The following is a 26,866-nucleotide window of genomic DNA, read 5'->3' as shown; positions in this document are numbered from 1 at the left end:
TATCAGACCACCAGTATTAAAAATGTCAGTATTAATTATATTCAGCAAATATTTATTAAGCTCTTACTAGGTGCAAATCCTACCCAAACATTAAGTCTCATATAAAATTGCTACCTTATCCTGGAAATCCTTCTCTCTCAAGATGCAAATTACATCTCCAGGCACTGAATGCTTCTGGTGCATAATTATACCTTTCTCATGGCCCTTTTATAGTCTCTGTTCTGTGACAGTAATTCCCCTCCATGTTTCATCTCCCCACTAGATGATAAGGTTCCTGGGTGTAGGATCCAGGTCTTCTGTGTTTATATCCTCCACCTTTCAATACTTGAAAATGAAAACCTACTAGTATGAATAAAATGTTCTGGGTGTTATGTTTTGGGAAGTAAAACTATTATTTCAAAAGCCTGTCTATAAAATTTGCATAAACCTGTGTTTTGAAATTATTCATTTAGACGACCTCTAGTTTTAAGACGGCAGAGTACTGAATCTCTTGCCCTATTTTATATTCTCAGAAATGGCACCCCCAAACATGGAGAATTATAAAAATCTACAAAACTACATCTTCCGTGAAACCAGGAGACAACAATGACCTCAGATTGTAACTTGTGTTGAGAAACAGATAAAGGGTGGCAGCAGACCTAAAAGAACAGAGACACTTCCTGTCTGGAGAGGGAGATATCATTGAAATTCCATCCTATTCTTCCTCCCTAAACCCAGAACCCTCAGGCACTGAAATCTTCAGACATCTCAGAAGGCAAAGGTGAAGCACAGGGCTTGGCTGAAAGTCTCCATATGGAACACTTAACTTTTAAGATACCTCCCCAGGTTCCTCTGAAGGAACCTCCCTCCCTTTCTCCCCACAGCCTGGTTCAGATTTGTTTTCTGGGGGAAAAAAATTAAAAAACAAAAACTGGAGCATCTAGGCTTAGTAGAAGACAAGGGTCAGGCACTACACTGAGATGTAAGTGAAAGTCTTCACACTGAATGGTGAGAATACCATTCTACTCCCCGCCCTGTTCCCAACTCCCACGATACTAGAGCACTTGGCAGGGGATTAGGAAACTTTTTGTTGGAAAAATTAAATGTTCATATGGAGTGGCCGTTCCACAGGAGGTCACCACTACAGTGAAAGCCACTTCACTGCCTCATTTTAAAAATATGAATGAACAGCCAGAGATCAACAGATGTTTGAAAAACACCTCCAACCTAAAAGACAGAGCGATATATCAACAACAACAAAAGCAAACAATTTAGATGAACTTGAGACAATGCAAGTAGCAGAACAAAGTACTGTTAAAATCTAAAACAAACATTCTAAAAGACATTAGCAAGGATATTGCATCCACTAAGCAAATATAGGATGCTGTTTTAACATTTTTTTAATTAAAAAGTCTGTAGTGAATTAATAATGTGAAAGCAGAAAAAACAACTTGATAGAAAAATTTTCAAATTTAACACTAAGAAACTCTCCCAAAAAGTAAAACAAAAGGACAATAAAATGGAAATAGGAGATACAAGATTTTTTTTAAAAAGTTGAGGATCAGGGCTTCCCTGGTGGCGCAGTGGTTGCGCGTCTGCCTGCCGATGCAGGGGAGCCGGGTTCGCGCCCCGGTCTGGGGGGATCCCACGTGCCGCGGAGCTGCTGGGCCCGTGAGCCATGGCCGCTGGGCCTGTGCTCCGCAACGGGAGGGGCCGCAGCAGGGGGAGGCCCGCATACCACAAAAAAAAAAAAAAAAAAAAAAAGTTGAGGGTCAATGTAGAGAATCTGCTCTCTGACTACAGGAGCTACAATAAAAAGAATCTGAGAAAACTAAGAGAAAATAATTGGAAAAGAATGCAGGAAAAATTCCCCAAAGCAGAATGACAGATAACAATGGCTTAAAATAAAGACACCTTTCAACTTAAAACTCTATATCTAATCAATACCAAGTATGTGTGAGATGGAATTTTCAGAAATAAAAGTTATATTGAGAGGCTGTTACAGGGTATGGGTAAACTTGACAAGAGGTGTGAAGAAACTTAAGCAAATGGAGAAAAAGGCAATTATTAAAGGCAATTATTAACTCCAGGAAATACAGAAACTTGTACAAGAAGCAAACATCATCTTAGAACTTCTCAGTTTAATAGGAAACAATCTTTCCATAGTCAAAAAAAAGGTAAAGTTTGAATATTTGCTGACTCAAAACTTACAACTGTATTCCAAGAAAACATGGAGATGATAGTATGAAAGAGCTAAATTCTCATCTTCCATAGTTGAAGGTCGGTGGCTATCATCTAAAACTGACAAATCAAGAGATAGTATATTATTTAGCTAGAAGATAAAAGAATTGAAAGTGGTGATCTCTAGAAAGGAGGACTGGACATGAAGAATGGTAGGAGTGGGTCAGGAGTATGCCAGTTTACATTATCAATCTTTGAACATATTTTTATTGAATACTTAAACTATGTACATGTTTTACTTTGATATAAACAAAATTAAAAATAATTAGTGCATCAAAGTGTTTACTCTTCTCTTAGAATTAAGTTTCTTTTCTACTTGGACAATTATTTATCAACTACATTCTTGTCAGTAACTGATGCCCTATTTTTTATCATTTATATAAAATGCCTAGTTACATTTATCCTAAAAACCTAAATATATGATTTCTCATTTATTTTTTTTTTGCCATATTGCCCTTTCTGAGCATTTTTAACAATGCTTCCCATAAGCAAGTCTATATAATAAAACATATTAAAATGCAGATGAGATAGTCAAAGGAAATTAATGTATTTTATAATGCCAACTCCCTTTACAAGCTTTGGGAAAATTATACACACATTTACTAGTCTATGTACAATACTTAATGTCTATATTTGAACCAAAATTATTAAAGACGGTGATCTATTTAGCATCCTTTTCCCCAACCTAATCAAATTAAGAAAGCAATGTGAATTTCTTCACAAGCTATTTCATACTTGGATGCCCTTGAACTTTACTGAGTCTGAACTAAAAAAACATGTGTAGGTAACATACTTTGGTATTCAAAATACTAAGAAATGTTTATTTGCTTTTGCCATACAAAGTACAGTTTATTACAGAACATTTACATATAACTCCTAATTTAAAGTTTATAAGTAAAAGACTTTTATAAAATTACATATGATACATATAAGAATTTAATCTCAATATTTAACATATTATTTCATTATTTTTAAACAATATAAATTATTTAAAGATTGAGAAGATATAAAAATGGAACAATTTAAATAACTATGGCCTTTGAAACCTACTGTTGGCCTAATCACACAATATAAGAGAAAAAAATCTCTTGAATAAAGTTAAATTCAACTGTGTATTATTGTCTTGACTTATAGCACTTCTGCAAATAAGAATTTAACAGAAACAAAGTAAAAATCAAGTATTTCTCCCCATGGCCAATATATAATAACTGCTAATTAGTTGATATCTCTTTTGAAATTGTACTTTTAAAACTAAACCATTAATATAAGTTCTATTCTTAGTAAACGAATTATATGAAGTTGATACTTACAAACACTTGAGAAACTTAGACCTGTTAAGTAGGTAACTACTCTTAAAATGTTGGTTAAATTATTATTCTATTTAACAAACCCTTTTATAAGAAATATAAAATAAATTCAGCATAAGAAAGAATAAAACAAGTATAAAAGTAGTAAGCATACATAGCATTAAGTTTTAAGTAGTGCAGATTTGGCTCTGATGTGAACAGGCTAAGATAGTTTACTGGGGTATTAACATGTTTTGTATCCATTAGCAACTTGAAGGTTAATATGAATTATTAACAGAAAACATCTCTGAATTAAGCTTGAGAGATTAAAAGAGTTCCAAACAAATCAAAATTTTCCACAGGTAGTTCATACTGTCTTTTTAACAAATAATAGCCAGAATGCTCTTGACTTTATTCAATGTTACTAAGTAAAATTTTGACAAGTATATATTCACTTTACTTAGGAAAACAAAGGAACAACATGAAGAATTGTTTCATATTGAAAAGCCACATTAAAACTCTACCATGAACGTAATATTAATATGTTAGACTAAAATAATTATGAGTTGTAGATTTCTTTATGCAAATAGTCTTTATTTAGCAATGTAATTTAGGATATTAATGTATGCTACGTTATATATCTTATGTTGATATATGTTTAGCTAATATAGATTATGATATAAATATTAGTCATCATTAATAATATTTCTAGAAACCTATTAGTTTCCAAGAGCTTGAAAATTAATGGTAAAGTATTTTAATTAGTTTTTTCTGCTCTCCAACCATATGGTTCAGGTCTATCCAAATTTTCAAAACTGTTAATATGATTTAGTAGGTGTTAACCTCACAATGTGCCATTAAGTTCTTATCCATCATGGGGGCTAGTTATTTAGCCTAGACAAAAAATTTCCTCTCCCAAGAAATATTATGTTTAGAGCCCTAAGAAAAACCCCTTTCCATCTCTACCATCAATAGCACGTGGAAGAATTGGCTTAGCAAGAAAATTGCAAACAAAAACTACAGTACCAATGTCTATGTTCATGCTTGGAACTGAAAGTCATCACAAAATGATCTGAGGTTCAGGCAGATATACCAGCATGTCTGTTGAAGCTTTCAAATATCAGATAAATTCTCAGTCCCAGTAAACTGCTCTTGAGCTCCTCCTTACTTACTTTTGACTTTACAAAAGCATTAAAGCTTGATTTCTTTGGGGGTCATTGTTTCATCAAGAGAAATGTTTATCTCTTCAAGAGAGTTCACGATAATGAATGGAGGACACAAAACTGTTGAGCTACAGAAACCAAGCTGTAGGCTAGGCTTTATATGGGTTCTGCAAAGACTCACTGCATACAGGGCCTCTATGCTATGTGTAAACAATTAATAAACAGAAACCTAAGTTAAAAAAAATTTGAAGACCAGAAAGGGGAGCTCTCATGTCCTGCAACCACAGCAGAGCCCAACAGGAAGAAGAAAGACTCCTCCTCTTTTCTGGCAAGGACTCAGCTAATGAAAGTCATGGACTCTTTTTTCACTACAGCCCTCCCAACTTCCTTTCCCTTCTATAAAAGCGTTCTCCTTCCGGTGCCATGGGCGGACTTGCATGTGGCCCTTCATGGCTGTAGACCCCAATCTGCAATTCTCTGCTGATCTCAAGTAAACCCATCTTTGCTGGAAAATATCTGGCAGGCTATTTGTTACAGGTCAACACATGCAAAGCAGAGTGTAAGGGGCAGTACCAGCTTATAACTATAAATTTTCATCTCTTACATCAATTATTAGTGTGGGAAATCTAGGAAATTGGGGCAAGTGAATTGGACTGCCTTCTAACTGAAGCCTGGAAAGAGCCCTTGATTCAAAGAGATAGAAGAACCAAATCCACCGGTTCTTTATGTCGGTAAACAATGAATGTCTCTAGTGCTCTTCATCTAGGAGAAGGATAGGAGGGAAAATATTACACAGGCCTATGGAAGAAAAACAAACTCACATGTTAAAGACTTGTATGAAGACCAGGTATCTGAAAGACATCAATTACAGGAACCGGAAGAAAATTTAAGTGTTGGAAAATATTTGCCAACTTCAACCAACTCCTAAAAATACAGATTCTATAAAACAGAGCCAAAGCCCAAAAGGATAAGAGAGGCTAAAATAAGAGGACTAGATACCCATAAAAACAACAAGGTCAGAGATGTTGGTGACTAGAGAAAATAAACTAAGATTACAATAGCAGAAATAAAATTCACTTTAGAGATAACAATTGGCTATTCAAAGTTGAAGGGGCGATAAAGGTTATATTTTAGAATAAAGAAAATAATTCAAAAAAAGCACTCCCTCATGCAGCGCACGTGCGCGCGCATACACACACACACACACACGCACGCACACACACGCAGTCTTATCTCAGATACTTCTTTTGTAACAGTAATTGATAGATCACAAACTAACATCTATAGAGTTAAGAGAAAAAGGTTGTGAACCCAGTACTTTATATACACCCTAATTGTCACTTTATATATGAAAGCAATAGAAAGGCATTCTTAGATATTGTATTAATTGGGATTAGATTCAGCTGCAACTGTTAGAAAGCCCCAATTAACAATGACTTAAACAAGAGAGAGAATTTTCTTTCTCATTTACACAAAAGTCCAGGGTTGGTGTGATACTCCACAGTGAAAGGGACCCAGGATTCCTTAATGTTATTGCTCTATCTTTCTTGGTCCACATTGATCCAAGGATTAAAATATGACTGAAGATGTCAATCAATTTCTAGCTGTCAAACCCTCCATACCAGACCTCCAGAAGGAAGAAATGAGAAGAATGACACTTTTCTTTAAAAACACGATGGGAGGCAGTCTGCCATGGGGCTCTTGAGTTGTACAAATCTTGCTGAATGTGTCAAAATCACAAAGTCTTGATAATTCTTTTACCCAGTGTGAGGGTCACTTCTCAGTATTGAGAATATACAACTGCCAACCCTGAGAAGTGATGTAACACCTCACAGTATGTACCGCATAGTCTGGTAAAGCACCTGCTCCTTCCAGACACAGCAGGCTTGCTAACTGCTTCCCATGAAAGTGGTGGATTTCACACATCCAGGGTTTTCCTCCTATGACACGCTAGCACGTGCAAGCACCGTGGGGCTCTCTGTATCATCTTGGGACCCGAGGCTCAGGGAACTAGCACAACTATGTTGAAACTCCTTTTCCTGCGTTTGCTGTGAGGAATAGCCTCTGACCTAGGAAGCTTGTGCCTTTTACCAGCATCTGTGGAACTTTATCAGACTAATTTACTAGCTTGCATAGTTCTTCTGATGAGAGTTCTTCTTTTAGCTATCTTCCACACCATCAGACTTATTTATGTACGGAAAGTCCTGAAAAATAATTCCTAGAGGCGGAGCCCACACTTTTGCTTACTTTCCATTTTCTAGCATCTAGTGACAGGACTATAATTAGCTTTAAAGGGTGGCTGATAAATGCAGTTTTAACTTCAGGCAGTCATGTACTCAGCTATAAATCAGAGGTTCTACTAGTATAGAACAGGGGTCAGCAAACTACAGCCCACAGGCTCAAGCCAGCCTATTTCCTAATTTTTAAATAAAGTTTTATTGGAACACAGGTATGCCCATCCTTTTATGTATTGTCTATGGTTGCTTTTGTGCCTTCAAAGCCTAAAATGTTTATCATCTAGCTCTTAAAGAAGGTTTGTTGACCCTAGTACAGAAGAAGAGAAAACTGATATTCAGAGACAATAAACTCTCTGCCGTAGATATTCAAGGTCCCAGAAAATGTACTGCTTTGCCCTCTTTTAAATAAAACCTTTGTTGTATATCCCACGCATCAAAGAAATGACTCATTTTAATATCTCAGGGAGAAGAATCAGTAATACTGATATCAGTAGTATCAATATGATCTCAAACAAAAAACATAAGTAAGGACATAGAAGACTTGAACAATATTTAGAAACTTCAGGAGACTGGTAAATATGTAACATTGTACCCAACAATTGCAGAAAATATATCTCTTTTAATGTACTTGGAACATTTACCAAAACTGACAAGATCTTGGGCCATATAGGAACTCTCAACAAATTTCAGAAGATTAACATCACAGAAGATGTTCTTTGACCACAGAAAAATTAAACTAGTAAAAAAAAAACACAAACAACTAGGAAATCTCCAAACGTTAGATAATTCAAGTATATATTAATAAATAAAACATGAGTCAAAATAGAAAACATTTTGAAATTTATGATGAAAACCTGTGAGATGTCACAAAATCCATGTTTTGAAACACATAGCCTTATATGAATATATAATATATATATATATTTTCCTCGTATCATTTCAAAGGACATAACCTAGGAGAGTAGAACTTAATATCTCTGTTTTATTGAATTGTCTTATAAATCGAGGCAATACTCTGCACATCGTGGGTGCTCAATAGATGCTTTGATGAACTCTCAACATTAAAAACAAGATTTAATTATTTAGAAATTGCAGTCATGCCTGCAAAATAACAGATTCCCTTTTGTAGATAGGGTAAAAACCTTTACACGAGGTTTTCTGAGATGAAATTCAGATTTACACACAGCGATTTAACTGGGAATATAGAGATCTTTGGTTTAATGCTTCAAAATGCTTGGCTCAGTGCAAAATGTAGTCATCTTATAAAACAATGTTGGATGATAAATGGAGACCGACCCTCCTCAACAATAAACTAACATCTACGTATTAATTTCATAGAAACTCTTGGTGGAATTTTAGTCACCTAACCACCAACTATGATTTTCCTGTGTTATATTATACATACATTTGGGAAAATGATATACATAGATATGATTTATTGCTACCTTTAGCAGGATTGAAACAGTACATCAAATTTTATTTTGGTGGTCCTTTTATTAGCTTCCTACCACTTGATCAGCTGATACCACTAATAATAAATTTTTTTTTATAAACTAGAGTTTGCAAGTCCTGTCCTGAGACTATAATATTTCAAAAAACAGTCTAAGCTTTAGGGAAAAAACCAATTACAGAAACAGCATTAAAAATGCCAAGCACTGGGCAGAAGCAATTCTGGATCAGTTTAAAAAAGTGATTGATGAAACCCTAATCCAAGTTGAAGGAACAGTTTCACGACAAGCTGTGACCATTCCACACACTTCATTAGCTGGCATAATTAGCCTGGTGTTTCAATTTGTTGGAACTGGTGGGGACAATTTTCCTCAGAATGAAACATCAAAATACAGGGTCCCTCAGACTTCAGAAGAGGCTGATGAGAGGCTTTTCTAGTCTCTGTTAACTAAAAGATTAATTATTGCTGATGGGAGGCTGTGCTGTGATTGTCACTCTGTCTATGTGCATTACTTTTAGCATTAGAAGAAAGATACGGTTGACACCGCACCACTCAATCAAGTAGCTTCACATTAGAGCACAAAGTCGGTTTTAATATACAGGGTACTTTTGATTGATTTTTTTTCTTCCTGTTTTCTGGGTCCAAGACTCACACCTATTTATTTATATCAGAATTTGAAAACAGCCTCTAAAATATTGAGAATTTTGGTTAAGGTACTTTGTCTCAAGTCATGGCTTCCTTCTCTTAACCACAGATCAGCTCAAGAGTGGCTTCGTGTATTTGTACAATTGTATAGCGACATCTTTTAAATATGTTTATAAATCTGCTAAAACTACACGTTTTTGTTTTGTTTTGTTTTGTTTTGTTTTTGCGGTACGCGGGCCTCTCACTGTTGTGGCCTCTCCCGTTGCGGAGCGCAGGCTCCGGACGCGCAGGCTCAGCGGCCACGGCTCACGGGCCCAGCCGCTCCGCGACACACGGGATCCTCCCGGACCGGGGCACGAACCCGCATCCCCTGCATCGGCAGGCGGACTCTCAACCACCGCACCACCAGGGAAGCCCTACACATGTTTTAAGCAACCAATAAAGCCACATTAATTTTACCTATATTTATAAATATAGCTCCATAATCTTATCCCTGGATTAAGGAAATACACTCTGATTTCCCACAATATAAATTCATGAAATCTAATTAGGAGGGTAGTAGGAAAGGGACTCCTACTTCATTTCCATAGAACAAAAGTGATTTCTTTTGGTTTTCTGGCCATAGGCAAAGCTGATCCGAAGTCAAGAGTATATACCTACAGACAGTGCCATTAAAAATTTCACCAAAGCCTTAGTTTTTAATGCCTTGGCTTTATTATTATTTAATTATTTGCATTAAGATAATTATTTGTAAGCCAAAAGTTTCCACTTAATGTACCTCTTCTAAAAAACTCACTTCTTAAACTGACCTATAATGAGTGAACTGGGAGGAGTAATTTAGTGAAGTGTGGAGGAAGCAACCATAGCCAAAGAAACTGGTGGTATTTTCAAATCCACTACACTGTAGTGAAAAAGTTTTAAAGTGGAAAAGCACAACGACATCAGATAAAAATGCTTGCTTGAGTTTCCAGAACAAAATTCTCCACAGGTTGCACTAAAATCAAGTCCTTGTTACCCCAAACATTTGGGTAACGATATCATTTAGAGCAGCACAGTCCAATAGAAATACAATGTGGGCCACATATATAATTTTAATTTTCTAGTAGCCATATTACAAATAGTAACAAGAAATAGGTAAAATTATTTGTATGGCAATAAAATATTTAAGCTAATATGTCTAAAGTATTATTGGTATAACTATGCCATTAATATAAAAATATGAATGTTACCTTTCTTTTGTACTATATCTTTGAAATCCAGGGTCTTTTCCACTTATAGCACATCTCAAATTAGAGAAGCTATATTTCAAGTGCTCAGTAGCTGCATGGCTATCAAATGGAACAACACAAATTTAGAGAATGTGGAGCTTGCTTTCTCAGGGGGTAGTTTTTCTGCTCTTTAGTGAACAGAGCAGTTCTGGAGTCCTGTGGAGTTACATACACAACAAGTAGATCTATATGAACAGATGCGATAGCAGCTGAACCAACTCTTTACAGTCAAGAGTAAAAGTCCTTCTAACTTAATAAATGAGCACTACTGAAATACACATAGATTATAAGGTTCCTAACAATCAGTGAAGATAATGCAAGACTTCAGAAGTCAACAGGCCATGCACACCACGGAGACTCAGAATAGCCACACACCAGGCCAGAAAGATAATGCCCATTCCTAGGGCAGTAATGTAGGATTAGAACAAGATTCGCACTGTAATAAGAGTTGAAATTCAGCCAGCATGCATCAGTATGGGCATATTGGTTATTAACATATTTTAGAAATGCTTTCATTATTTTCATATCTGTTAGTAAATGGCTACTAACCCAAGTACCACCTCAAACATCCTTCACAATCCAGCAGTTAAATAGTTACTGTGTATCCCAGCAGGGAGTCTCAGGATTATTGTCCATTCTGATTGTTGAGTATCTGTGAAGTATAGCTAGCAAAGAATTTTATTATTACTCATGCCTATAATACATACATAATCAGCTAGGCATATTGAACACAATTATTTATACAGTAAATCTGTGGTTAATTTAGCCGTATTGTTGTTTTTGATCTTCTCGTCAAATTGCTTCCTTTTAAAATCTCAGAAAACATGCTCAGAAACAAAATATCTAAATTTAGTAGCTCTAAACAGTCACAAAAGCCATAAGGAAACTAATCTCAATAAAGTCTGCCAAGCCATTTGCTATTCAAAAGCTATTACAGAGATTATTTCTGTTTGGGTATTGCAGCATGGGGAAGGTTTTAATTCCCTAAATCCACATCTCTACTATTTATCCTTGATTTAATTTTTAAACACTGGAGGATATACCCCAAATAACTCTTGTAGTTCTACATAATATTCAAAATTGTGTTGAATCATTCATCTTAATATGGTAACACAAAGAGAGAGAATCTTGAGGTTTTAGATTATAAAATAGCACAGCAAATAAACAACCTCTAGAGTAGTGAAGATATCGTCATTAAAAACATGAAGTAAATACAGCTGGAGCACTTCTGCCATTTGCAAAAGTACTTCAGAGAATGGGGCTCTTTGTCACAAAAAGTATCATGATTTAAGAAGGCTGGAAATCAACCAAACTATGATTTGCTCCATCCAAAGACCTTCACCTAGAATCATCTCATAATGCAAACATGAAGCCACATACCACAGGGGAGAAACCATGTGGCAAGAAAATAAATGTTGTTGATTTGTGACTTAGAACATAAGGATAAAATAAAAGAAATACTGCATTCTCTCCCAAATAGTTGATATTTTCTAACATGTCATAGAGTACACAACAGAGGCAACATTTCCTTTAGCATGACGCAGGATGTATCTGAGAGCAACCAACTGATGAATTTGGTCTGGTATGTTCGCACTGACATCATGACAGAAAAATTTCTATTTTGTGAGCCCCTTTAGGAAAGCATGTAGACTGATTTCCTGTCTTCAAAATGATTAACATTTCTTTTGTTGAGCATAACTTCATATGGAAGAAAAATCTGGAAACTTCATGACTAGGTATAGTACCTGCAATCTTTGGAAACATGTCTGGTTTTACTGTTTGATAAAAAAAGTTTCACGTGCCACCTTGATCACTTTCTAAATTAGCATGAGTTACTGCCAAAGATGCTGCCCCAAATCCTTAATGGAGGCATTCATACTCCTTTTCAGTAGTCAACCTCAGAATTTTCATGAGAAAATGTGAGCAGGATATGAAGTACAGTGTCTGGAAGATAAGGAGTCAACTTTAAGCAGAAGTTTCAAAATATCTGAGAGAAATAGGAAGCCATGGTTAGAGCAATAAGATAAGGAGTTCATTCAGATTGGATTACCTAGATAATTTTATTATTATTCAATGCACTACTGTCATAGTATGCATGGTGCTGAAAAGTCATGACTTCTATTGAACAAGCTCTTACTCTGGAAAATAAGATTAGAGGAAGATAATTACGCCAATGAATGAAGTACTTTTGTAGGCTGAAGTGGAAAATGACAATTTGTTTATTTCTGTACAGGGAGAAGTCTCTGAACACCCAGGAACAATACAAATCTCTGTTGAAGTTCACTTCTGCTTCAATGTCCCTAAAATAATACACGGATTCATAACTTTCAGCTGTCACAGAGTATATCAATAAAGCAGACTCCAAAACACATAACCCTCACTGGTTTAAGGACAAAGGAAATGAAATGATGTGAGTTCAATCTATTTTAGAGATTCTCAGAAAACTTTTATATTCCTTTACTCCAACCTTTGTTCTCTGACAAAGCAAGTTATTAGTGTTTGGATACCATTTGACACTACGTACCTAAGTAACTTATTTTTAACATTTGTTGCCGTTAGAACAAAGAATTGAAATCAAATTAATGTCAAAGATAAGTGCATTGCCATATTAAAAGTCTTCCCTGACATTTCAACTTTTAACTCTAGTGAAAACATAGTAGTGTTTTCATTCAAATTTACTTTTATACAATTACATTTCTTAACTCGCAAAATTTGTATTCATTTCCACATTTTTATAAAATAGACATTTGAGAACAACAATTGTAAACAAAACTTTTGTTTTACTTGTTTTGTGAAGGAAATTAGTTTTCAATAAAACAAAATGATGGCATGCAAGTGTTGTGTGCATTGTATATTTGTACTTTTTTCTGGAGAGAAAGTCCATAGCTTCAATTAGATTCTCTAGAGTCAGAGGCCAAAAAAGGTATCAAATTATTAATTTGAAGTCTTTACATTATTTCTGAAGAAAGCAGCAGTCTCCAGAATTAAACTGAAAACTTACTTTGACACTCTATATTTTCTCTATTTAATTTTTACTGAAATACAGTTGACGTGCAGTATTATGTTAATTTCAGGTGTAGTACATAGTGATTTGACATTTGCACACACTATTAAATAATCACCATGATAAGTCTACTAACCATCTGTCCCCATAATACAAAGTTATTATAATATTATTGACTATATTCCTTATGCTGTATATTACATCCTTGTGGCTCATTTATTTTATGACTGGAAGTTTTCATCTCTTAATCCCTGTCACCTATTTCATCCCGGATGATATGGTAGTTCTATTTTTAATTTTTTGCATTAAAAAATTTGTACACAGTGGCTGCACAATCTACAGTCCCACCAACAAAGGATGAGAGTTCTCTTTTCTCCACATCCTTGCCAACACTTGTTATTTGTTATCTTTTTGATGACAGCCATTCTGCCAGGTGTGAGGTGGTATCTCATTGCGATATTAATTTGTATTTCCCTGATGACTGGCGAGCATCCTTTCATGTGCCTGTTGGCCATCTGTACACCCTCTTTGGAAAAATGTCTATTCAGGTCCTCTGCTCATTTTAAAATCAGATTATTTGTTTTTCTGATGTTGAGTTGTATGAGTTCTTTGTATATTTTGGATATCAACCCCTTGTTGGATATATCATTTGCAAATATCTTCTCCCATTCAGTAGGCTGCCTTTTTATTTGGTTGATAGTTTTCGTCACTGTGCAAAAGCTTTTTTAGTTTTATGTAGTCCCATTTGTTTATCTTTTCATTTGTTTCCTTTGTCTGAGGAAACAGATCCAAAAAATATTGCTAAGACCATACAAAAAGCATACATTAAAAGGACCATATGCCATGCTCAAGTAGGATTTATCCCAGGGATGTAAGGATGATTCAATATCCACAAATCAATCAATGTGATGCACCACATCAACAAAGAGAAGAATAAAAATAATATGATTATATTGACAGAAGCACTTTTATTCAACATAGTATTCAAAGTCCTAGCCACAGCAACCAGAGAAGGAAAAGAAATAAAGGAAACCCAAATTGGAAAGGAAGAAGTAAAACTTTCACTGTTTGCAGATGACATGATACTGTATATAGAAAATTCTGAAAATTCTACCAAAATACTATTACAATTAATAAATGAATTCAGTAAGGTTGCAGGACACAAAATTAATAAACAGAAATCTGCTGCAATTCTATACACTAATAACAAACTATCAGAAAGAGAAATTAAAACAATCACATTTACATTTGCATCAAGAAGAATAAAATACTGAGAGTATATCTAACCAAAATGGTAAAAGACTTGTACTCTGAAAACTATAGGCATTGATGAAAGAAACTGAAGACAACACAAACAAGTGGAAAAATATACTGTGCTCACAGATTGGAAGAATTAATATTGTTAAAATGCCCATACTACCCAAGGCAATCTACAGATTCAGTGCAATCTCTATCAAAATACCAAAGGCATTTTTTACAAAACTAAAACAAATAATTCTAAATTTGTATGGAAACACAAAAGACCCTGAATAGCCAAAGCGATCTTAAGAACAAAGCTGGAGGTATCACACTCCCTGATTTCAAGCTATACTAAAAGCTACAGTAATCAAAACAGTATGTTATTGGCACAAAAGCAGACACACAGATAAATGGAACAGGATAAAGAGCTCAGAAATAAACCCATGCTTGTACGGCTAATTAATCTATGACAAAGAAGGAAAGAATATGCAATGGGGAAAAGACAGCCTCCTCAATAAATGGTGTTGGCAAAATTGGACAGCTACATGCATAAGAATGAAACTTGTATTTCACACCATATGCAAAAATAAACACAAAATGTATTAAAGATTTAAATGTAAGACCAAAAACCATAAAATGCCACTCTATATTTTAAATCAAACCTCCCACATAAAAAAAAGTACAAGAAATGAGATAGGCAAAATGATTTCCAACAAAGGAAAATAAAACCACATGGTTAAGTGGATAAAAGATAGTGACTTGATTAATCATCTGATGAGTATAGGTGGACAGGTCTTGAGCACAAATGGCCAAGCCAACAATCATGTAACATGCACTTGTAATGGATTCTTTGCCTTGCATCACTCTTGTTAACTTTACTTCCATAGAGAAAACCTTCATAACTAGAACCTCACTTCTACATGTAAGATTCAATGTGAGAGAGATGGTTCTTCAGTTATTCCCCCTTTCCACCCCATCTAATGATGCCTTTCCTGAATGTGGCTGTGTGTTCATAGCTGTGTAGAAAAGGACTAGTGAGATCAATAGGGCAAAGACAAACCTTGAGTACATGCCACAGACATACTTTAGTTAATGTGTTCTTAAGGTAACTAACTTTTTGACCATAACTTTAAAAATAAATAAATAAATAAAACAAGTATACTGTCATCCCCTATATATATAACCCCTATATATATATAGGAAAGACAGCAAATATATGAAAAGGAGCATCTTTCTTTGCTTTGGAATAATAGACTTTACTGGGGCAGTATTTTAAGCTACACTGTACATTACAGTAGAAAGAAGCTTTCCAGAAAGTGCACTTTATTTTTATGTTAGCAAGTCATCAAAAATCAGTCCTTCAATCTACCACTGATTATTTTACTGCTACTAAGATATAACTTTATATGAATACAGTAGCTACATTCAGAGGTGATTTTTCTTCATAGAATATCAAATATTTAACATTTGATGTCTGGAAATCTCCCAATCTAACAAATTCATGCAATTTCAGATCCTTTATTATTGTTGGCATTTATATATATTATAGATCAGTAAGATGAGAGTTAGAAAGTTGAAGCAAGGGAACTTTTATCAGTAGTGTTTTGGGGTAAAAGGAGAAAGTACATGTGTTAGCTACCAATATATCTAATATATTTTATTAACTTTTTTCTGGGATATTTTTAGAATTTTTACTGTACTTTGAAATTTAAGTAACACTAGCCATGAATATGGAAGCTTACTTTCAAAACTAAGTATGATAAAATCTTATGTATAGTATTTTGTACACCCTTAATTATGCTATTAGAACTAGAAAGTACATTCATACTTGCAGATTAGATTGCTTCTACCCTTTGGACATTATTTATGTATATTAAATATCAAAACATAAATGACAGATGTTTCTGAATTCATTTAGAAAAACAATATGTAGTGTCTTGAAAATCAAAGCAAAGCTTCAGATTCAAACAAGCATAGTTTGAATTTAAATAGTTACTTTTATTTCTTTTAAAAATTATAATTCTGAAAAAAATACTGAAAATTCTTTTTAATGGTTTATAGGCTTTAGCAATATAAATGAGTTTCTACGGAAAAGGTTGACAAAATGCAAGTCATTTTCTTAAATAGTACGCACATGACATAAAGTGAAGGAAAAAGGTATATGGTTAATGCTATGTGCTCTTCATTATTTCTATAATAAATACCATCCTGATATATGGCATTAGGTTGGTGAGCTACAAGGAAACTTGGACAGACATGCCTGCAGCCCAGTCTGCTCATGACAAGTAATTAGATTCATAACAAAAATATATTCAGAAAGAATATAAAATAAAAATAATAAAACACTGAATACATACACAGAAATTGTATTTTATTTACCATAAGAAAACTTAACTTTGGACTAGGATGTAAGTTTTATATCTTAGTTTGTTTTTTGGGGGTTTTTTTGGCCATGCCATGTGGCATGTGGAATCTTAGTTCCCCGACCAGGGCTCAAACCCATGCCCCCTGCAGTGGAAGCATGCAGTCTTAACCACTGGACCTCCAGGAAAGTCCCATATCATGGTTTAATTTTTAAAATACGAAACTTGCCATAATTTCACTTGGGAGAGGGGATGCAGTTAGGAAAAGCTCTCCTAAGGAAGAGAGGGAGAAAACTAGTATGTCTCCTCAGTATTTGACATAAGTGAGTGATTGCCTGGATGGAAGGAATTTAAAAGAGACCAGGTGTCAGGGAGGAGATGGAGAGTTCTGCATTGGGCATAATGAGTGTGAGCTCTGTTTGGATAAGCAAAGAAAACTGAAAGAGTAATACAGCAATATTATTTTTTCTCTAATGCTGCTTACAGGCAAGTTACATGATTAAATGAAGAAGGGAGGGAAAGCAAGACATTTATAATACAACAGACAAATGACAATGCATTGCTAGTTAGACAGAATAATAAGTACCATCTAATTTTCTCTTTAAAATCCATTTATTCTTCAAAGCCCTAGATCATCATCAAGGGACCACATTTTCCAACTGAGGAATTACAGAGGAGGAAAATTAGGTTTTTAAAAATATTCCAATTGTTGTGAGCAAACTCTTTGCAAATAGCTCTGGAATCGATTTAGTAAGAAAGTTAAGGTCAACATTTGTATCCTTACAACCTCTGTGCAAAATATTTTTACTACTTTTGTACCTTTAGAGTCTTTCATTGATATCCTTAAATTCACTTGCTGCCCAGATCATCAAGTTATCATTTTTCAGTCATCTGATATTTCACAGTTGTTAAACTTTTAACATGTTAGCAGATTTAAATTTTCCCCTAATAGCTTATAACCTTATAATAGCCACCTAAAAATTAACTTGTAAATTAATCCAGAGTTAATAATGCAATTATTAATCTGGCACTTATATATGTAACAGAAATCACAAACTGTAGCCTTCTCAAAATCAGTCTGGCAGTATGGCTTTCAGCATGTTTTTAGGATGAATATGAATGTTTAAATAACTCCATGAAGAGAGCCTTTAGGAGAAAATATATCGCACTTAGGCATAATTTGGAAAATATGCAGTTAAGTATGTTAAACTAAATTAAATACAAAACAATAATTTTTGCAATGGAACAATTTCTTCAAGTGAACTCTCAAGCAGGAAATCTAGTCTGTGAAACCCATGAGTAGGGTTCTGAGCACTCCTTAGAGCACATTATATAAAGTGACAAGGAAACACACAATTAAGAGAAGTATTTGACTTGTCCCTTTTTTTTATGGTATGTGTTGCTGTTGGTTCCCTTTGCCTTTTTGTAAGACTTTAAAAATATTTTAAGCACCAACTTGGAAATTTACCAAAAATTTTTTCAAAATACTATTTTTATACTGATATAAAATCAACTGGAAGATACAAAAGGATATAAAATGTGATCTATAAATTAAAATCCAACTTGATAGCAAGCTTTTTACTTCTTTTGCCTTAGAAGTAACACCAGCTAGATGTTCGATACATTTAAATTTCATTATTCAATTTTTATAATATTAAAACATGAACTATACAGTATGGGACATAAATTTAAATTAATAAAAAGCAAATTAATCTTTTAATCGTCTAGGACTCAGTCAATTTATTAATGTGATTTTACTATTACTTTCTAAATACAAGAGTAACTCACAGCTATCACAGGTTGGGTTCCAGACCACCACAACAAAATGAATATTGTAATTGAGTCACACATATTTTTTTGCTCTTCCAGTGCATGTGAAAGCTATATTTACACTATACTGTAGTCTGTTAAGTGTGCAATAGCATTCTGTCTAAAAACAGAATGTAAATAGGAATGATTTCTCTGTAGCATGCAATGCTGCTTAACAGCATTTTACCCACAGTAGCAGAACTTCTTTCAAAATTGGAGTCAATCCCTTCAAACCCTGCCACTGCTTTATCAACTAAGTTTATGACGTGTTCTACATCCTTTGTCATTTCAACAATCTATACAACATCTTCACCAGGAGTAGTTCCCATCTCAAGAAACCACTTTCTTTGCTCATCCATTAGAAGCAACTCCTTATTCATTCAAGTTTTATCATGAGATGGCGGCAATTCAGTCACATCTTCAGGCTCCACTTCTAATTCTAGTTCTCTTGCTTTATGAAGTGACTTCCTCCACTGAAGTCTTGAAGCCTTCAAAAGGCATCCACGATGGCTGGAATCAATTTCTTCCTGATAATGCTGATTTCTGTTTTGTTTTGTTTTGTTTTTTTGCGGTACGCGGGCCTCCCACTGCTGTGGCCTCTCCCGTTGCGGAGCACAGGCTCCGGACGCGCAGGCTCAGTGGCCATGGCTCACGGGCCCGGCCGCTCCGCGGCAAGTGGGATCGTCCCGGACCGGGGCACGAACCCGCGTCCCCTGCATCGGCAGGCGGACTCTCAACCACTGCGCCACCAGGGAAGCCCAATGCTGATATTTTAACCACTTCCCATGAATTACGAATGTTCCTAATGGCTTCTAGAATGATAAATCCTTTCCAGAAAGTTTTCAATTTACATTGTCTAGATCCATCAGAGGAATCACTATCTCTGGCAGCCAGGTAGAGAGTTCATTTTATTATTATTTTCATAAATAATATTCTGGTGTTCTGTATCATCTTGACACATAATCAAGGTAAATTTTTTAAATGTACAAACCATTATGTATAAAGTAAGCTATAAGGCTATATTGTACACCAGAGAGAATATAGCCAATATTCTATAATAACTAAATGGAATATAATCTTTAAAAATTGTGAATCACTATGTTGTGTAACTTTAACTTATATAATACTGTACAGAAATTATACTTCAATTTTTAAAAAAGGCTTAAAAGCAAAACAATATATATTTAACAGAAAACATATATATATACAATATACAAAAGTTTGCTGCATGGAAGCACAGAGTTAATATAAAACAATAAAGACTATGCAAATAAAAAGGTAACTAAATGAAGTGATAATAATAAAATGAAGTGAATAATAATAGAACCATTCCCCTTTAAAATAATCCCACAAAATTAACAATTTGTTAACTCGCAAAAATATTTCCAATATTTGAGATAAAGTATCAGTACTTTAATTTCAGCAAACTAGAGGTTTCAAGAAGCCTATCACCTAAAAATTCTAGATAAAAGATGTTAAGATCTTTTTAATGCATAAATGACCTGGGGAAAGATTAAGAGGATTCTTTGGAAGAAAGAATTGACAAGAAAGTGCAACCCAGTGAGGGCTGTAGTCAGCACATGTCCCATGGTATATACACATCCATAGCGTCCTAACGTTTGGGTGTAACATGGCACATGGTTAAGAAAGAGACATCTGGCCCTGGGGTAGTGGGAGGTTAGACCAGAGAACACGGTATAAAACCAGCACTCCTGAAAAGTAACATTTTCAGTAGGTGAACTAGAAAAAGAAAAAGACCCTGTTAGGGAGACTTTGAGCATACATAACCATCTCATCCTTGGATCTGAGTTGAGTGGAGAAAAGGAAAAAATTAAGTTCAGGAATCACACTGGGACTAAAAACTTTCAGAAAGAAAATTATAGAAGCAAGCTATAAAACCTCTAGCTGTCAAACAAAGATTCTGTCCTACACCACAGTGTACAGCTGCACATCTAGGGCAAACATCTTACCTGGGGTAATGTAAATTTTACAGACCTCAGAAGGAAACAGTTGCCACAGTCTCTCTAGAGCTGTACCGTGATTAATAATCTGATGGAGAGATCTCTCAATCTCAGACTTTGTTGCAGTTAGAAAATAAAGGTTTTTTTAAAAATAGGTTACCATGCTTCTTATAAAACTGTGTTCCATTATGTTTGCTCCTCACTCAAATGTAATGCTTTAGACTCAAATGCGAATTGAGCCCTTAGGTTAATAATTATACACTAATATGGTCAGTTCTGATCTATTGAAAATCTTGGATACGTCACTGCACATATTATTTTTATTCACAAATTAAAATTCAAATCAGAAACTCTTGTGAACCCGTTTTTAAAACTATAATTGAAAATTACCACACAATGTAACAAACCTATCTGAAACAAAACATTGATTAAAAGGCTAAGGTAATGTAAATTTATACATCTTAACATTACACATCCAAACTATTCTATAGGTTAAACATTATTTTTTAATAAATAGTATAACACAATATTTGGCTCTGTCCTATTTTCTTAAATGCGTAATAAACTAGAGTATATGCATAAATGTATACACATACAAATGCAAAATACTTTATAATAAAACACTATATAAACATATACTTTTCCTGAAGGCTACTGACCTCCAGAAGACCCATACAAGGGTAATCAGAGGGGAAAACTGAAGAACTTCAGTCCCAGATATATTGTGAGAGAGACAGAAAAAGCACTTAAACTGAATATTTGATTATTGAAGGCCATCCTCATAAGCAAAATATTTTCCCTCAATTACACCTAATTATTTAATTGTTTACATTTACTAATGAAATGAAACAACACAAAGCAAACAACTGTTGGGGGCTCTTTTCAGCTGGCATATAATCATCCATCAACATGTACAGAAAGATTCTTAAAATTATATGAAGCTGGTCTGTTTAAAGTGAAAGGCATATTTTATCCCAATCAATGCATAAAAGTAAAATTATCCATAACTGAGGCATGTTTCTCTGCTGTACAGTTCAGCTGTAATGATCCCCACACACTGCTCTTGCACATCAATTATGATAATCATAATCACGGTCATTAAGCTGGATGTTCATTATTATCAGGATGCTGGTGACAGCAGATTCAATCACCAGGTGCCATGGGCAAGCAGTCACAGTCCCACCCAAGTTTCTGCAGACAGCGATGTGCCACATTAAATCTATGATGTGTTCCACATCCCACTCCATTCCAAAAGCCATAGACGGTAAAGGTCAACTTTATGTTCTGTGCAATATGCTTAGGTTTTCTAAATTAATTCTACGGAGTACTAGATATTTTTATGCTTTGTAGCTTATAAAATCCTGTTTAGGACCAAAATGCACGTGAAAATAACAAAAAAGGGCTGCTCTACTGTTGTAATTCACCTATAATAAGGCGGATGAGGAGAGGCTCTGTCAACACGGACCATCTTAAAAGTCTCTGCTTGAATTTTGCAAGTAAGGAAAAACATGAAATGGTTCTATTACAATCAGTAGTCTAAAATGCATATGAAACTCATTCTAATTCAGATAAAGGCCTCAGACTATTATTTCTGCTTCAGTAAATATGAACATATGCGAATGTTTTGACAATCAAAAGAAAGTTTTTAGTATACGGAATTTTTTCTGGTCCAACTTAGACCTAGCCAGATAGATGAAATTAATGGTGACTGATAGAGTCTCCTTATTTAATTTCATTTCTATTTTAAACACTGAGATCAGCACAACAAAGAACTTATAAATCCAAAGTATTTACCTGAACTTAAAGTTTGACCATTTAAGACACAGACCTACATTCTAACAATTTAACTTGGGGCATTTTTACAATTAAATAAAAGAAATATGAGGAAGTTACATGATACGTACATTAGTGCATCATTGATTTCCATACTTTCACAAAATGATATATAATTACAAGAGACAAAGAAGGACACTACATAATGATCAGGGGATCAATCCAAGAAGATATAACAATTGTAAATATTTATGCATCCAACATAGGAGCACCTCAATACATAAGGCAAATGCTAACAGCCATAAAAGGGGAAATCAACAGTAACACTAAACAATACACTACTTAATAACCAAGAGATCACTGAAGAAATCAAAGAGGAAATCAAAAAATACCTAGAAATAAATGACAATGAAAACACGACGACCCAAAACCTATGGAATGCAGCAAAAGCAGTTCTAAGAGGGAAGTTTATAGCAATACAATCCTACCTCAAAAAACGAGAAACATCTCACATAAACAACCTACCCTTATACCTAAAGCAATTAGAGAAAGAAGAACAAAAAAATCCCAAAGTGAGCAGAAGGAAAGAAATCATAAAGATCAAATCAGAAATAAATGAAATAGAAACGAAGGAAACGACAGCAAACATCAATAAAACTAAAGGCTGGTTCTTTAGAACATAAACAAAATTGATAAACCATTAGCCAGACTCATCAAGAAAAAAAGGGAGAAGACTCAAATCAATAGAATTCAAAATGCAAAAGGAGATCTAAAAACTGTCACTGCAGAAATACAAAGGATCATGAAAGATTACTACCAGCAACTATATGCGAATAAAATGGACAATGTGGAAGAAATGGACAAATTCTTAGAAAAGCACAACCTTCTGAGACTGAACCAGGAAGAAACAGAAAATATAAACAGACCAATCACAAGCACTGAAATTGAGACTATGATTAAACATCTTCTAACAAAAAAATTCCAGGACCAGATGGTTTCACAGGCGAATTCTATCAAACATTTAGAGAAGAGCTAACACCTATCCTTCTCAAACTCCTCCAAAATATAACAGAGGGAGGAACACTCCCAAACTCATTCTACAAGGCCACCATCACCCTGATAGCAAAACCAGACAAAGATCACCCTGATAGCAAAACCAGACAAAGATGTCACAAATAAATAAAACTACAGACCAAAATCACTGATGAACATAGACGCAAAAATCCTCACCAAAAGACTAGCAAACAGAATCCAACAGCACATTAAAAGGATCATACACCATGATCAAGTGGGGTTTATCCCAGGAATGCAAGGATTCTTCAATATATGCTAATCAATCAACGTGATACAACATATTAAAAAATTGAAGGAGAAAAACCATATGATCACATTTCAATAGATGCAGAGAAAGCCTTTGACAAAATTCAACACCCATTTTTGATAAAAACCCTGCAGAAACTAGGCATAGAGGTAACTTAACTCAACATAATAAAGGCCATATATGACAAACCCACAGCCAACATCATTCTCAATGGTGAAAAACTGAAACCATTTCCTCTAAGATCAGAAACAAGACAAGTCTGTCCACTCTCTTTCCTGCTCAATAATTTCCATTATTTTTTTCAAGACATAGAACATAATATTTCTCTTTGAAAAATTCTCTCTAACTCATAATTCTTTGTGTCTATACTCTTCATTTCCTTGGCTTTTATCTAGTTGTTAATGGTAGGGAGATCATCAAGAAGATGTGACTGCCAGTTTGACCAGTGAGCTGGACCCTGACAATTGGAGACTTCCTTTCCCATACCCTGTCCTTGGAATGTACATCCTCCTTGCCTTCCCCATTCCCAAAAGCTGTCCCAAGGACACAGCCTTGAGATGATATGATGATGAGGCAATCTGGACAAGTACAGGTGACTGAACCTGAGGCAGGAGACAGATGGCCCTCAGGGCAAACAGTTTGAGTTCGTTCCCTGTGGACCAATACTCCAAGACAGGAATAACAGGACAATTGAGAGAGGAGGCTGGGCCCTGCCCGTATAGAAGATAAGAGACCACATATTTCTCATTCTTGAAGTCGGGAAACCTCCCTGACTACACATGCGCAGAAAGCCTCCTTGGAGGTCAAAAGGAGAGTGAGGCCAGCTAATGCTCACTACCCATAGGCCTCTTCGGTAGAATCCATCTTGGCTAAGAGATGCACACACACACGGGAAAATCCTGAGCTATACCAAATACAGACTTTGAACCAGGCAAACCAAAATGATTGGCCAAAGGAAACCCGGAAGAAATGCCCCATAAAAGTGACTTAAACTGCCATGAAGGCACGACTCTCTCTCTGAGCCCGCCTGTGTGTCTATCCACACGTACTTACTCTTTTTTTCCTCCTAATAAATACTTTACTTGTTCCACTACTTTCCATATTTGTGGGAATTCTTTTTCTGCAAAGCCATAGGGCCAGGGCCTTGTCACTGACCACTGGTCTAGTGGTTAGGATTCGATGCTCTCACCGCCGCGACCCGACATCAATCACTGGCCGGGAACTGACACCCTGCTTCAAGCCACTGCAGGACGAGGCCACCTGAAATCAAACCCAGTTAAGGCTTTTATATAAACTTTTAAGATTCAGGTTAGCAGGTGCAGAAATCTACTTTTCTTGTGGGTGCCCAAAACATGTCTCTTAAGTAAGTTCTCTTGCTTATTAAAGCTGCCACCTGCCAATCCCACTCCTGGGTGTATAACCAGAGAAAACCATAATTCAAAAAGATACATGTACCACAGTGTTCAATGCAGCTCTATTTACAATAGCCAGGACATGGAAGCAACCTAAGTGTCCATCGACAGATGAATGGATAAAGAAGATGTGGCACACATATACAATGGAATATTACTCAGCCTTAAGAAGAAACGAAATTGAGTTATTTGTAGTGAGGTGGATGGACCTAGAGACTGTCATACAGGGTGAAGCAAGCCAGAAAGAGAAAAGTAAATACCATATGCTAACACATACATATGGAATCTAAAAAAAAATAAAATAAAATAAAACAAAACGGTTCTGAAGAACCTAGGGGCAGGACAGGAAAATAAAGACGGAGACATAGAGAATGGACTTGAGGACACGGGGAGGGAGAAGGGTAAGCTGGGATGAAGTGAGAGAGTGGCATGGACATATATACACTACCAAATGTAAAACAGATAGTTAGTGGGAAGCAGCCGCATAGCACAGGGAGATCAGCTCGGTGCTTTGTGACCACCTAGAGGGGTGGGATAGGGAGGGTGGGAGGGAGGGAGACGCAAGAGGGAGGAGATATGGGGATATACGTATATGTATAGCTGATTCACTTTGTTATACAGCAGAAACTAACACACCATTGTAAAGCAATTATACTCCAATAAAGATCTTTAAAAAAATGATATATATATATTATTTTTCATTATTGATTTTCATAGTTTTGGGAAAATAATATTATTTGCTTGCAATCTGCTGACTTTGTGATGTCTTTGTATAATGTTCTTCATATTAATAGCATTAAAAATAATACAAAAATATTAAATACTATTTGATTATTAATTGATGTATTGTGAATATGATTAGAGGAAGAAATCATATGATTTTTCTCTCAACTGATACCCTTTATCCCAGTTGTGTAGCAAATCATCTGGAAATTATAACCTCCATGCTTAAAGATGACAGAAGAGAAAGAACATTCTTCAGGCAGACAATCTTAAAACGTGATGGAAAGGGTGGAGATCAGGAACCAAATGTATTTAATTGAGCTGTTTCTTGGCTGAAGTGAATCTACTGCATTGAACTAAATCTTATGTGCATTTAAATATTTGTAAATAGTCCATCTTCCAATAGAAGCATAAAACTACACCAGTCTTTTCCTCCTCCAACATTTTGAACTCAACAACTCACTAAAACTATTCTTCATCTACTAATATGAATAAGTTATGGTCTCACATCTCCAAGGTCAAGGAACAAAGTTTTATGTAAAATAAAGAAAAATAAGCCTGCTTTTAGTAATTTATTGGGCACAAGTCTCACCCAAATCGCTTTCAGCAAATCAAAGCATAAAATATTTTCATGTAAACAATAGAATGACTACCCTTATACTTTGTAGAATCTATTGGCAACACAGGAATAATTTGTTCATCTAATATGGTTATTCTAAGAGATCAGAAGAAGGGGGAAGAAGGAAATGAGGAGGGGAGGGAGAAATTTAAATTTGTATTTAATATTTTTCTACGTGGTTTTGTGCAAGTAGATTAATGATTTATTAAGACATAAAGAATCCCTACACTTTCTCTCTTAGTTTTCAGGGTCTGCAAGAACAATTATTTGTCATTAACTTTTCAAGTATGTGTACTTTCTAAACGTATACAGAAGAACACAATGATTCCTCCAAAAGAACAAAATAAACATTTTTTTTTAGTGAGTTTCTGAG

General features: G+C 35.1%; 1 protein-coding gene across 3 annotated transcripts in view; it reads right to left on the bottom strand.

The window, feature by feature from the left end:
• The window catches only part of SPATA17 (spermatogenesis associated 17), a 195,377-nt gene that overhangs the window by 24,577 nt on the left and 143,934 nt on the right, over positions 1-26,866 (bottom strand). The window contains exon 10 of one of the 3 annotated variants that reach the window (XM_028488338.2): positions 22,038-22,124. The exons of the other annotated variants lie outside the window; for them this stretch is intronic. Within the exon in view, the coding sequence (XP_028344139.1) occupies positions 22,053-22,124 (72 nt within the window). The 3' untranslated portion in view covers positions 22,038-22,052. Of the gene's footprint in view, positions 1-22,037; positions 22,125-26,866 lie in introns of those variants that run through there. 3 annotated transcript variants of the gene reach the window in all.

This window comes from Physeter macrocephalus, chromosome 4 (genome assembly GCF_002837175.3).
Source record: "Physeter macrocephalus isolate SW-GA chromosome 4, ASM283717v5, whole genome shotgun sequence".
In the NCBI taxonomy this organism is placed as follows: Eukaryota; Metazoa; Chordata; class Mammalia; order Artiodactyla; family Physeteridae; genus Physeter; species Physeter macrocephalus.
The sequence above is the reverse complement of the archived record's forward strand: the minus strand, read 5'-3'. Positions and strand labels throughout refer to the sequence as shown.